The sequence below is a fragment of the Euleptes europaea genome, chromosome 18 (genome assembly GCF_029931775.1).
Source record: "Euleptes europaea isolate rEulEur1 chromosome 18, rEulEur1.hap1, whole genome shotgun sequence".
In the NCBI taxonomy this organism is placed as follows: domain Eukaryota; kingdom Metazoa; phylum Chordata; class Lepidosauria; order Squamata; family Sphaerodactylidae; genus Euleptes; species Euleptes europaea.
In genome coordinates, this window is record NC_079329.1 from 8721191 (window position 1) to 8733285 (window position 12095).

The 12095-nt window shown below is 50.1% G+C and overlaps 1 protein-coding gene across 1 annotated transcript; it reads right to left on the reverse strand.

The window, feature by feature from the left end:
* Nucleotides 1-511: 511 nt before the first annotated feature.
* LOC130490377 (cardiotrophin-2-like) lies at nucleotides 512-6275 on the reverse strand. Its single transcript, XM_056864203.1, has 4 exons — nucleotides 6209-6275; nucleotides 4300-4464; nucleotides 3168-3313; nucleotides 512-985 (listed from the first exon to the last, which is right to left on the reverse strand). The coding sequence occupies exons 1-4, from the start codon at nucleotides 6273-6275 to the stop codon at nucleotides 512-514; spliced, it is 852 nt and encodes a 283-aa protein (XP_056720181.1).
* Between the last annotated feature and the right edge of the window lie 5820 nt (nucleotides 6276-12095).

Consider the following 12095-nt stretch of genomic DNA (forward strand, 5'->3'; position numbering starts at 1 on the left):
CCTGGGCCACCCTGGTCCTTCCCCCCTTTAATGTAGGCTTCATGTGTAGAAATGGTCAGCTGAAGCTTTTCATGGCATGCAGGTAAATAGCATGACCTGGTAAACATCCCTTTAAACCTCTATTAAAGGGGTGGGACATTGGCCGAAAATGCATGGTTGCTTTAGCCTCCTTTAGTCCCTGTTTCAGCCAGGATTTATCCAGGATCGAACGCATGTTCGGCAAAACGCATGCGTTTGATCCTGGCTGAAACAGGGAACAAAGGAGGCTAAAGTGACCATGCGTTTTCACCCATTGTCTTCTCCAGACAGGTGGCAACCCTAAGTACTCACGCTGATTTGTTCGCAGAAGGTCAGTGGAAGGTCCTTAAGAACAGCCTGAATGGGGGAGTGGGAGTCTGCAGTGGGACAAGGAGCTGGCCGAAATCGCTGCCCAGTGTCCATCAGAGGAGCTGCTTGGCTGGAAGTACCCCATGATATCTACCTTCAACATAAGCGGGCTCCTGTGAACAAGTTAGGGTGAGAAGCTGGGCAGGGGGAATTTCGTTGTGAGGCGAGCAAAGTCCTTCACTGTCCGGTCGATCCATTCTTTGTACCTGAGGCACACTACGTACCCCCGCACCTTTTTCTCGAAGTTGTTGGCTCCAGCCGCCTGCAAGGGGAGAGTGTCCTGGGGCCTGGTGACTGGGAACTGCAAGGCCACCATGATGGAAGTCAAGTTGCTGAGGAGGCCTCTGATATGCAGCTGGGTGACCTTCAGCATCTCCAGCAGGTCCCCTTGGTTCGGGTTGAGCTCCAGCTGGTCGTTCCTGATCAGCAGTAGGAACTCGAAGAACTCCGTGTAGGCCTTGTAGTTGTGGCTGAGGCGTTCGCAGTCACTGAGGTTACACCACGTGAGGAAGGGGATGTCGGCTGACGGTACCCCCTCATAACCTATCCTTTGGGTATCAAAGCCAGGGTTGCTAAATGGACTGCCTTGGTGAATCAGCTGGGAGCCAAGAGAAATAGACACAAAAAAGGGGTGAATATGTGGAGGGAAATCAGGCAGAAACCCATCAGCCCTCCCGATCTAGTCTAGCTCCTCCATATCTCAAACGCCACACCTTTGTGAATTCAACTCATAAAATCCATTAATTACTTATAATAATAAGTAATTATAAGAATTACTTTGTGGGATCAAAACAGAAGAACCTTTTCTCCCTCTCCCATAACACTAGAACTCGAGGGCATCCAATGAAACTGATGGGCGGTAGATACACAATGGACAAAAGGAAATACTTCTTTATATGAGGAATGATTAACAAGTGGAATTCGCTGCTGGATGATGTAGAGAGAGGGAGGGGCCGTGGCTCAGTGGCAGAGCATCTGCTTGGCATGCAGAAAGGCCCCAGGTTCAATCCCTGGCATCTCCAGTTAAAGGGACTAGGCGAGTAGGTGATGTGAAAGACCTCTGCCTGAGACCCTGGAGAGCCATGGAGAGGGGCCATGGCTCAGTGGTAGAGCATCTGCTTGGCATGCAGAAAGTCCCAGGTTCAATCCCCAGCGACTCCAGTTAAAGGGACTAGGCAGGTATGGGATGTGAAAGACCTCTACCTGAGACCCTGATCTCCAGCCAATAGAGATCACTTCCCCTGGAGAAAAATGGCCGCTTTGGCAATTGGACTCTATGGCATTGAAGTCCCTCCCCTCCCCAAATCTCACCCTCCTCGGGCTCCGCCCCAAAAAACTCCTGCCAGTGGCAAAGAGGGACCTGGCAACCCTATGCACAGGTCTCCTACTGAGAAAACAAAGGTGGTAAATGTATTCTGTGGGGTCCCTTCCCCTGCAAGTCTGAGGCAGGATTTCAAATATTAGGGGCAGCCGCCCACAGTGTTTGGGCTTGGGGGGCCCCACTGGGAAATATACCCTTTTGCCATCACCTCTCAGTAATTCCGGGGGCAGCACCCACCAACCCCCCACCCATTCGGAATTCGCGTGCAGTGAAACGGGCCTCTTGTTTCCCAGGCTAATGAACCGTGATTCCACCCAAGTTAGTTTCTCCTTTAGGTGGATGCCGGCAGCTTGGCCGTCTGCCCGGGCCTGGGCAGGGATGACCTCATTTACATCTGGCATCTTATGCCCGGGCAGGTTGGGGGAAGTGGAGCCGGCAAATATTTGGGCAGGCAGCCACTGTCTGCAGAATAGGAATACAGGCCGGGGAGCCGTTGTGGCAGAGCCAGAGGCCTCTGCTGTTGATCCCGACTTCGGAGGGGGCGAGGGAGGGACCTCCACGCCCTTGATCGCGTTGCAGGGACATTACAGTGGTGGAACAAAGGTGCCATGTGCAGTCTTAGTGTGCTGTTTCCTGTTGTCGATACAGGTTCGCTCTGGTTCAGGAGGCAGCGTAGGCTTGCCAGCTTCGGGCTGGGAAATACCTGGAGATTTTGGGGGGCGAAGCCTAGGAGGGCGGGGTTTGGGGAGGGAAGGGACTTCAATGCCATAGAGTCCAGTTGGCAAAGCGGCCATTTTCTCCAGGGGAACCGATCTATATCGGCTGGAGACCAGCTGCAATAACAGGAGATCTCCAGCTACTACCTGGAGGTTGGCAGGCCCACTAGTTCCCCTGGAGGAAGCAGCAGCTTCAGAGGGCAGGCTGTAAGGGTTGCCAGACGTAGCTGGGGTTCTAGTGAGAGAAATCAGGGGCTGGTGAGATGATGATAATGATAATGAAGAAGAAGAGTTGGTTTTTATATGCCAACTTTCTCTACCACTTAAGGAAGAATCAAGCTGGCTTACAATCTCCTTCCCTTCTTCTCCCCACAAGAGACACCTTGTGAGGTAAATGGGGCTGAGAGAATTCAGAGAGAACTGTGACTAGCCCAAAATAACCCAAATGGCTTCATGTGTAGGAGTGGGGAAACCAACCCAGTTCACCAGATTAGAGTCCTCTGCTCCTGTGGAAGAGTGGGGAATCAAACCCGGTTCTCCAGATCACAGTCCCCAGCTCTTAACCACTACACCACGCTGGGAAGAGATTTGGCATTGCGGCAACATGCAGCGTCACTCTCGATACGGAACTGGAAGTGACGCCATCGCGATGCTCTCGGATTCACCCAAAACTCTTTGGTTAAACCAGAGGATCCTATCTGTTCCCTCCAGTCACCGCCCCGTCAATGTCCTCTGGTACTTACATAGGTGTGCAAAAGGACGGTGGTGTTGAGTTGCATGTGGCGGACCAGGTTGAAGGTCTGGTTGATGGCGGCGGCAGCTCCAGAAAGATCAGGGTCGGGGGAGACCACGTGCAGCAGGAGAGCGCAAATCACCAGGAGGTTTCTGGCTGAGGTGCAAAGGAAGCAGATTGCTAAAGTAGGGTTGCCAACCTCCAGGTAGTAGCTGGAGATCTCCTGCTATTACAACTGATCTCCAGCCGACAGAGATCAGTTCACCTGGAGAAAATGGCCGCTTTGGCAATGGGACTTTGTGGCATTGAAGTCCCTCCCCTCCCCAAGCCTCTTTTATCTGTTTTGAACCTGTCACCCTCCAGCCTCAGCAGATGACCCCGCATTCTGCTGCCACCGAGCTTAAAGAGTGAGACAGCTGGCATTGCCAAATTTGCAAGTCAAAATGAACTGTTTGTGTGATTTATGAACAGAGAATTGCATGGGCAGCCCATGCCGGGCATCTTTCCCAATGTCCAGCTCCCCAAAGCCTGGCACTAGTTGCCTGGGCCTCCTGCCCCTCAACCATGCCCTGCCTGCCCCTCAACCCGTCACAGTGCGTCCTGCACACCCTTCATTGCCCATGCGCCAGCCCCACCATGTGGCAGAATGAGACAGTTCCCTGCAGACAGGAGGTTTTTGTAATACCAGCTAATCGTCTATTGTTTAGTTTCTGATTATTTGTTTTACTGACGTAAGGAAGGAGGAGGTTGCTTGGATTTTCTCCTTCGGAATGTCTTGGGTCATCTCTGGCAGCGCAATCCCAAACATAGCCACACCCTTCTAATTCCATTGATGTCTTTGGGCTTAGAAGGGTGTAGGATTGCGCTGTAAATCACAACAGAGAACCCATGCGTTACAGACGTAGCACATGAACCTGTCTACGCTAGCACAAACATTTGGCATGAGTCATAAACCTCCCAAAAGTCTTCCACCCGTAGAAAACCCAACCCCAACCCCATATTCATTCTCGGAGCCTTGGATAAAGAACTGTACTCACCCAAGGGGAAAATCATGGCCACTTCGATTGGATGGAAACGTTCAACGTCGGTAGGGATTCCCGTTTCTCTTTGTCGCCCCCCAATGGATGAGGAAGGTATCTCACCTTCCAGCAACTTTCTGCTGCTGCCCCCAAGTGGAGGATGAGGGTATCTCTCTGTTGTGTTGAAGTCCTTCTGTCGCTCCCAAATAGAGGATGCTGGGCACTGCCTCCCTAACTCCTCTGTCCGTGCAAGACTTTCCTCCTTGTGGGCTGCCGCTCTGGCTGGTACTGGAGCCCCAGCGAGAGGCTCCTTTATAGCCAGACAAGGTGCTCTCCTCATCTTCTGTAATTCCCCAGTTCTCCTCCCCTCCCCTCGGTGGCAAACACCTCCTCCCAAAAAGGGGGAAATAAAGCATCGGCCTCATTTCCTGGAGTCTGTTCCCAAGAAGACACCAGCTTGGGGGGGGGGGGAGAGAGAGAGAGCAGGGATGTGAGGGAGAGCAAGAAGAGGTGGGGTCGATTGTGAAATCTTTTCTGTTTCCTCCAGGAGGAGAAAAGAAGAGAAAGAAAAAGAGAACAGGGCATTGGAGAACAGTTGCAAAGAACCACCAGAGTGTTTCGTTTCTAACATGTTCAGGGTTGCCAACGCATCAGTATTCGAGCGGGTCCGGCCAGCAAAACTGTGATCTGTCAGGGAACCAATACAGGAGGCCGCGCCTGGAGGTTGGCGACCCTAGTGCCACTCCAAATCCCATCCTCCTGCCATGTAGCAATGTTGACCAGATTCTGATGTGGCATTTTATTGGGACGGAGGGGGGGGGTTGCTAACCCCAAGACACTCCCCTCCCCACGACGGCAGGAAGGGCTAGGTTCGCTATATGCGTGTGTGGGGAAGGCAATATAAAATGTTTACTGCGATGAGCAAAACTAGAAAGTATCTGCAGGCTGATGGGGAGCAGGAACCGTGACGGACAAATAAAATTAACACCCCCAGGTCGTGCCACCTGCCTGTTACAGGCCTCTCCGCACGTCCTGGCATCGGGTTACTGCTTGGGAAGAAATTGGAGGAGGAGGGAGGGGAAGGTGAGAAACTGGGCAGGGTGCCAGACCTCCTTGGTCCTCTTCCAGGCTGGAGAGAGGTAAGTGGGTTGCTGACGGCAACCCACCAGGCCTGCTTCCTCAGGAGACACGGTTGCCAGCTCTGGGTTAGGCAATGCCTGGAGATTTTGGGGGCAGAACCTGAGGAGGGCGGGGTTTGGGGGGGGACTTCAATCCCATAGAGCCCAATTGCCAAAACTGCCATTTTCTCCAGGGGAACTGACCTCTATCGGCTGGAGATCAGCTGTAATAGCAGGAGATCTCCAGCTAGTACCTGGAGGTTGGCAACCCTATCAGGAGAGCACCCAAGAGTGGAACGCTCAGGTGCTTTCCTGATAGGGTTGCCAACCTCCAAGTACTAGCTGGATATCTCTTGCTATTACAACTGATATCCAGCCAATAGAGGTCGCCTGGAGAAAATGGCCGCTTTGACAATTGGACTCTATGGCATTGAAGCCCCTCCCCAAAACCCACCCTCCTCAGGCTCCGCCCCAAAAATCTCCAGGTATTTCCCAACTCGGAGCTGGCAACCCTATCGAATAGACTCCTGTAGCGCCTTAGAGACCCACAAGGTTTTCACGGTATGAACTTTCGGACGTCAAAAGTATCTGACGAAGGTATCTTTGAGTCTCGAAAGCTTATACCCCGAAAATCTTATTGGTCTCGTGCTATTGGACTCACATTGAGTGGTCTTAAAAGAGAAGAATATATTTTTTAAAAAAGAAACCTTTTCCCAAGCAGAATTTTATGGTGTGGATATGTAAGGTACTTTCATTCCTGCACAGTTGTCTCCGTTGCTGTTTGTTGTGGGGCCTTTTGCTTCCAGATCAGATTGAGGGACCCTGGAAATAGCAGCCTGACCATAGATTTTAGTGGCGATGAGCCCCAGAATTCTCTCTCACCTCTTCCTCTCCTTGAGAGCATTAATTGTTACCTGCCCCGGGCATGACACACTTTCCTTTTTCCTTTTTGGTGACTAACTTCTCTTTCAGCTTGGTCATTACAGAAAGGAAGCCGAGCGCCAAGTGATGTCAGCTCTCAGATCTCCTTCTGTGAAAGTGCTGCTTTATTTGCATGTCTGGGTATCCTCCCCAGGAGCAAAGAGAATCTCGCTCCAGTTAGGGTTGCCAGCTCTGGGTTGGGAAATACCTGGAAAGTTTGGAGGTGGAGCCTGAGGAGGGTTGGGTTTGGGGAGAGGAGGGACATCAGTGGAGAGTAATGCTTTAGAATCCACCTTCCAAATAGGGTTGCCAACCTCCAGGTAGTAGCTGGAGATCTCCTGCTATTACAACTGATCTCCAGCCGATAAGAGATCAGTTCCCCTGGAGAAAATGGCCGCTTTGGCAATTGGTGTCTATGGCATTGAAGTCTCTCCCCTCCCCAAACCCCACCCTCCTCAGGCTCCGCCTCAAAAACCTCCCGCCGGTGGCAAGGAGGGACATGGCAACCCTACAAAGTAGGGATACCAGCCTTCAGATGGTACTTGGGGATCCCCCGGAATTACAGCTCATCTCCAGACTACAGAGATCAGTTGCCCTGGATAAAATGGTTGTTTTGGAGGGTGGACTGTGTGCCATTGGACCCCGCTGAGGTCCCTGTCCTCCCCAGGCTCCATCCCCAAATCTCTGGGAGTTTGCCAACCTGGATCTGCCAACCCTACCCCCCAAATTCCCTGTCAATGGTCAGGGGGGACCCAGCAACCTCAGGCGGAGGGTCAGACACTCTGACCCCTGCTGCACCTGCTCAGAGAAGCATTTAACTGGGGCAACCCTAAGGAATTTTTGCAAAAAGTCCCCAGCTTATTTTACGCAGAGCTGTGGCACAATCAAAAGGATGTTGACAGATGTTGGCAGAGCAACGGCGACCGAGTCCAGGAGGAAAGCAGGATGTGCAAAAAGAAAAATATAAGTACAGCAACAAACTTTTGCTTCTCTTGTTTTCCTGGAACAGTTTTTCCATTCCAGAATCGGTTTTCTTCCCCCCCCCCCCTATGATGATGCATGGAAGGCTGCTAGGTTGCATCTCTATTTAAATGGTTTAGGCATTCGGTGCCAAAGAAGCACTTCCAGGATCGCAACGAAGGATTGTTAAGCACCAATTAGTCCATTTTACTCAAGAACGTAACTATATGCAACTAAAGAAAGCGTCTTGAAAAGGGTCAGAAACCGGACTTCCCTTTTCGCGTCTTGGAAATGTGCTAAAATTGATCATGACTGATTTTGTCTGGCAACGGGAGTGCAGGAATGGACTATTACTTATGCTTCTTGGACTTTTTTGTTGATGGTGCATGTAATACATCCGCCAAGTTTTGATGGTGTTTTGTATTTAAGCCTTCAAGAACTGGCTCTTTTTGGAACTGGCTTTTCTTGTAGTGGTTGGTTCATTGTTTATGCCGTCAAGCACAGTTTGGGTCCTTTGCATCTCTTACCAGTATAGAGGATATATGTGAATATTATATTAATGTGTATTTTGGCCACTGTGCTGTTTGCATTTTTGCAGTACCTGGAGATTGGCAACCCTTGATCATGGTCAAAGTGATAGCGATGGTTGTTTGGTGGTGGTGGGTATGACAACATTGGGGTCAGTGTAGGGAGCGTGACCAGTCGGGTCAAGAATTTCTCAGGCCTGTTTCGTGAACCAGCGCCTCCCGTCGGCGCCTTTTTCCTCCCTCCCAGTTTTATCAATCAATCAGGTTTTATTTCGATACAATATCAGCTCTGAATAAAAACCAAAGTTAGGTTAAAATAATAACACAAAATAATAAAAGTTGATGATTCTGGGAGGGATGATTTGAAGAATAGGAGGAAAGATCTTCTATGGGGAAAAGTTTTCAATCAGCTGTTTACGAATCCCACTAGACCGGAGGCAAAATTTGGCTGCTTGAGTGGTTATCTCCCGAGAGGAGTCTGCTAAGAGAAGGGAAACTTTAGCTTCGCCCGATCTCCCAGGAAAGGGTGACAATATGGGAAGAATGCCCAATTTTATCCCACTGGTCCTTTTGCGGAACTCATGTTGACCTCCATGGGTGGGGTTGTCCCATTTCGTCATCGCAGCCTCTCGGCAGATTATGCCGAGAGTGATGTAAATTAAGTTTCATGGCCCCGGGGAGTGATTCTAATCCGGGTCCAGCACTTGAACCACATCAAGCATCGCTCCCCGGAAACTGCACGTTTCCCAAACAAATCCGTATTGTTTTAAAGCAGGAAATGTAATGGTATCAATGGTAAACAAACCGCTCAAGCGTCCTCGTTCCTTCAACAGAATTCTGTCTCGGCTAAAAATAGATTTTTTTCTTCTACCAGAATGAATCACATCACCTTTAAAAAAAATACCCCTGCATAAGGAAGCATAAATAGAGTTTACCAGAAAGGCAAGTTGCATATAGGGGGATATTCCTCAGGCTCAAAATTGCAACCTGCAGGATATTTCTAACTCTTCGCCGGCATTGCCATAGGGTTGCCAACCTCCAGGTGGGGACTGGAGATTGCCCAGAATTACAACTGATTTCCAGTCTGCGGAGACCGGTTCCTCTGGAGAAAATGGCAGTTTCAGAGGGCAGATTCTGTTGCATCCCACCCCTCCAGAACTCTCTCCCCTCCCCAAACTCCACCTTCCCTGGGCACTACCCCCAAATCTCTACAAATTCCCAAAGCTGAAATTGGCAACTGACCACTGGCATCAACTCCTGTCACCAGCTTAGGGTTACCAACCTCCAGGTGAGACCTGGAAATCTCCCAGAATTAGAACTGATCTCCCGATAACAGAGATCAGTTCCCCTGGAGAAAATGGCTGCTTTGGAGGGCAGACTCTATGGCACGATACCCCGCTGGCATCTCTCCCCCAAATCCTGCCTTCCCCAGGCTCCATCCCCACGTCTCCAGGAATTTTTAGCATTGGCAACCCTAAGAAGCCAGAGTAGGGTTGCCAGGTCCCTCTTCACCATGGTGGGAGGTTTGGGGACGGAGCCTGAGGAGCTCAGGGTTTGGAGAGGGGAGGGGCTTCAATGCCATAGAGTCCAATTGCCAACGCGGCCATTTTCTCCAGGTGAACTGATCTCTATCGGCTGGAGATCAGCTGTAATAGCAGGAGATCTCCAGCTAGTACCTGGAGGCTGGCAACCCTAAGCCTGAGGCAGGTACCATGAAGGTTGGGGCTTGAATGGGAGCCTCAAGGACAGAGGGCTACCAACAGAACTGGAAGAAAACACCTTGCTCTCCTCCTGTGCCTTTACCAACCATTGGACTTGCAGAAATCAGCAAGCCAACCTTTTCACAGTATTATCACCTGTCGATGTCCTCGGACTTTCTTCTGGACGTATGAATAGTCACCGACTCTCACTGGAAGCACAGTCACCTATTACCTGACCCTTTTAGGTGGAGATGCCAGGGGTTGAACCTGGGACCTTCCAAACGGAAGCAAACAATCTACAACTGAGCCAAAGTCCCTCCAGTTTGGTTTTCCCCTAAACCTCTGTTAGACTGTCGTTAGGGCTGGATTCATCCCAGCGGGGTGTAGGGGTTAAGAGTGGTGGACTCTAATCTGGAGAACCGGGTTTGATTTCCCACTCTTCCACATGAACGGGCAGAGGCTAATCCAGTGAACTGGGTTGGTTTCCCCACTCCTACACGTGAAGCCAGGATGACCCTGGGCTAGTCACAGCTCTCTTGGAGCTCTCTCAGCCCCACCTACCTCACAGGGTGTCGGTTGTGGGGAGGGGAAGAGAAGGTGATTGTAAGCCAGTTTGATTTTCCCTTAAGTGGTAGAGACAGTCGGCATATAAAAACCAACTCTTCTTCTTGATAGGTCATATAATACTCCACTCTATTATATTCTCCAATCCTGCAATTCCTGGTTTACTGTCTGCCATGTATGTTGTATTTAAGTGTGTTGTTCTTTCATACTTGGGGTTATAAGTATTAAGCTGTTCTTATGCCTGCTTCTCGTTGTAATCCGCCCTGAGTCTCAGAAAAAAAGGTACAATTTAAAAGAAGAAAACAAACAAATGAATAAAATTCTTCCTTCCCTGACCCAAGATTTGGGTGAACTGGGTGAGACTGAGTGAAAACGTTGGCTGGATCTAACCCATTGCGTGTGCAGTATTTCAACCTTTGGCCGTAAACGGCCATGAATTTCTAAAACCAGGGGTGTCTTGAACTGCACCCCCTACCAAATTTAAACTTTCTGTCTATTGTAGTCAGGCCAGAGTGACTAAATTATTGCTGAGGCTGACATGAATAATTAAAGCCCAAAATTGTAACTTGGTTTATGAGGCGTCCTCAATGGTGTTTGTGTAAAAATATATCAATTATTGTTTTTATTTTTAATAATAAATATTTTCATTGCAGCAAGGGATCCCCTCAGGCTCATTTTTTTGCAGATATCCTCTTCATATGGTAATCCTTTGTTTACCCAAAGGTCCCTGCCTGTAACGGATTTAGATTCTAAATTAGATTAATTCTTCAAGGAATTAAGAGACAAATCCAGGAATGAGAAAGGCCAGGACAGAAGGATCAATAAATACATTTGTCATCTTGTAAAAAAAGTCAGCAATCGCCAAACCCCAGGAAACAGGCATAAAATAAAGTCGATGAAGAAAAGGTTACCGAGTTGCCATTTTGGGATCCAGCCCCAATGAATGATGCGTAACTATCTCCATACTTGTTCCTCTTCCACAAGAAGGCTGCTTTCCACGCAGGGGGTGTCCCTTTCGCCACCCAAATCTCCTCGTTTTCCCGAAGAACCCAATCCGGCACAGGGACGAGTTCAGTGAAGATGGGTCGCTCACCCTCCCCCCACATTCCACGTTCCCCATCTTCTCAGTCAGCCCCACTCAAATCCTTTGTGACCCCTCTTGTCCACACAGCCTCCCCCCGCTTTCCCTCAAAAGGGAAGCTGGAGATGGAACAGCGGCCAAAGGCCTGGGAAAACCAAAGAAACTGTTGCCCATCGGCAGGGGTTCGATTGGCGTGTTCAGGCTCTCGAAAATGGCACCCAGGTAGAGGGGACATGCCATCAGGATCGGGCCCCTCATGCCACCAGGATCGGGCCTCAGCGGCATTTGTAAACAGAGGGAATTTCCTCCCTAAAATGGCGGAGGTGTCCCGATGGTGGACTGGGAGGTGGTGTCACGTCTAGTGGCGCCCTTGCGCAACCATTCCCTTGAGAAAATACCCCCGTGAGGTGACCATTGGAGAAGCGAGCGGCTGTTCCTCTCACTCCCAACGCAAAAGCCGAAGCACAGATCCAGTGTCCTCTCCCCTTCAACCGCCCGGTGCTTGAATTTTGCGATCCTTGAAGAAATAGAGTTAGAGAGACGACCGGCCAGTCTCTTAACGCCTCCCTCTAGTAGCCATTAATCCAACCGCCCGTTCTTCAGCCGCGGTGGGAACTGGTCACAACACCCAATTTTTATCATCCTCATCTGACAATCAAGGAATTACTTAAAACCTCCACTGCCCCCTGGATGCCAAGTTCATGTTCCCTTCCGTAACAACCAGCAGTCTTGAACAACCAGTTCAATAATCTCGGCTTAGAACGGCTGACCACACTAAGCCAACTCGTCAATGGCTGCTCTACACCGTTTGTCTCTCCCTTGCAGCCTGAGGAACCAAACGATCACTCCCCAAATCACCCTGGTAACCAGTACACCGCTCTCCTTGGCAACTAGGGTTCCCACGGTAACCCAACAACCCCGCTCTGTTGCCATGGTCACCAGCGCTCTGCTCTAGCCTCTCCTTCTCCTGTATCTTTCCATCCCTGAAACGGAATTAGCTCCACGAACCAAAAGTATTAGCTTCGTCTCAGTTCCCCAACCAAACTCA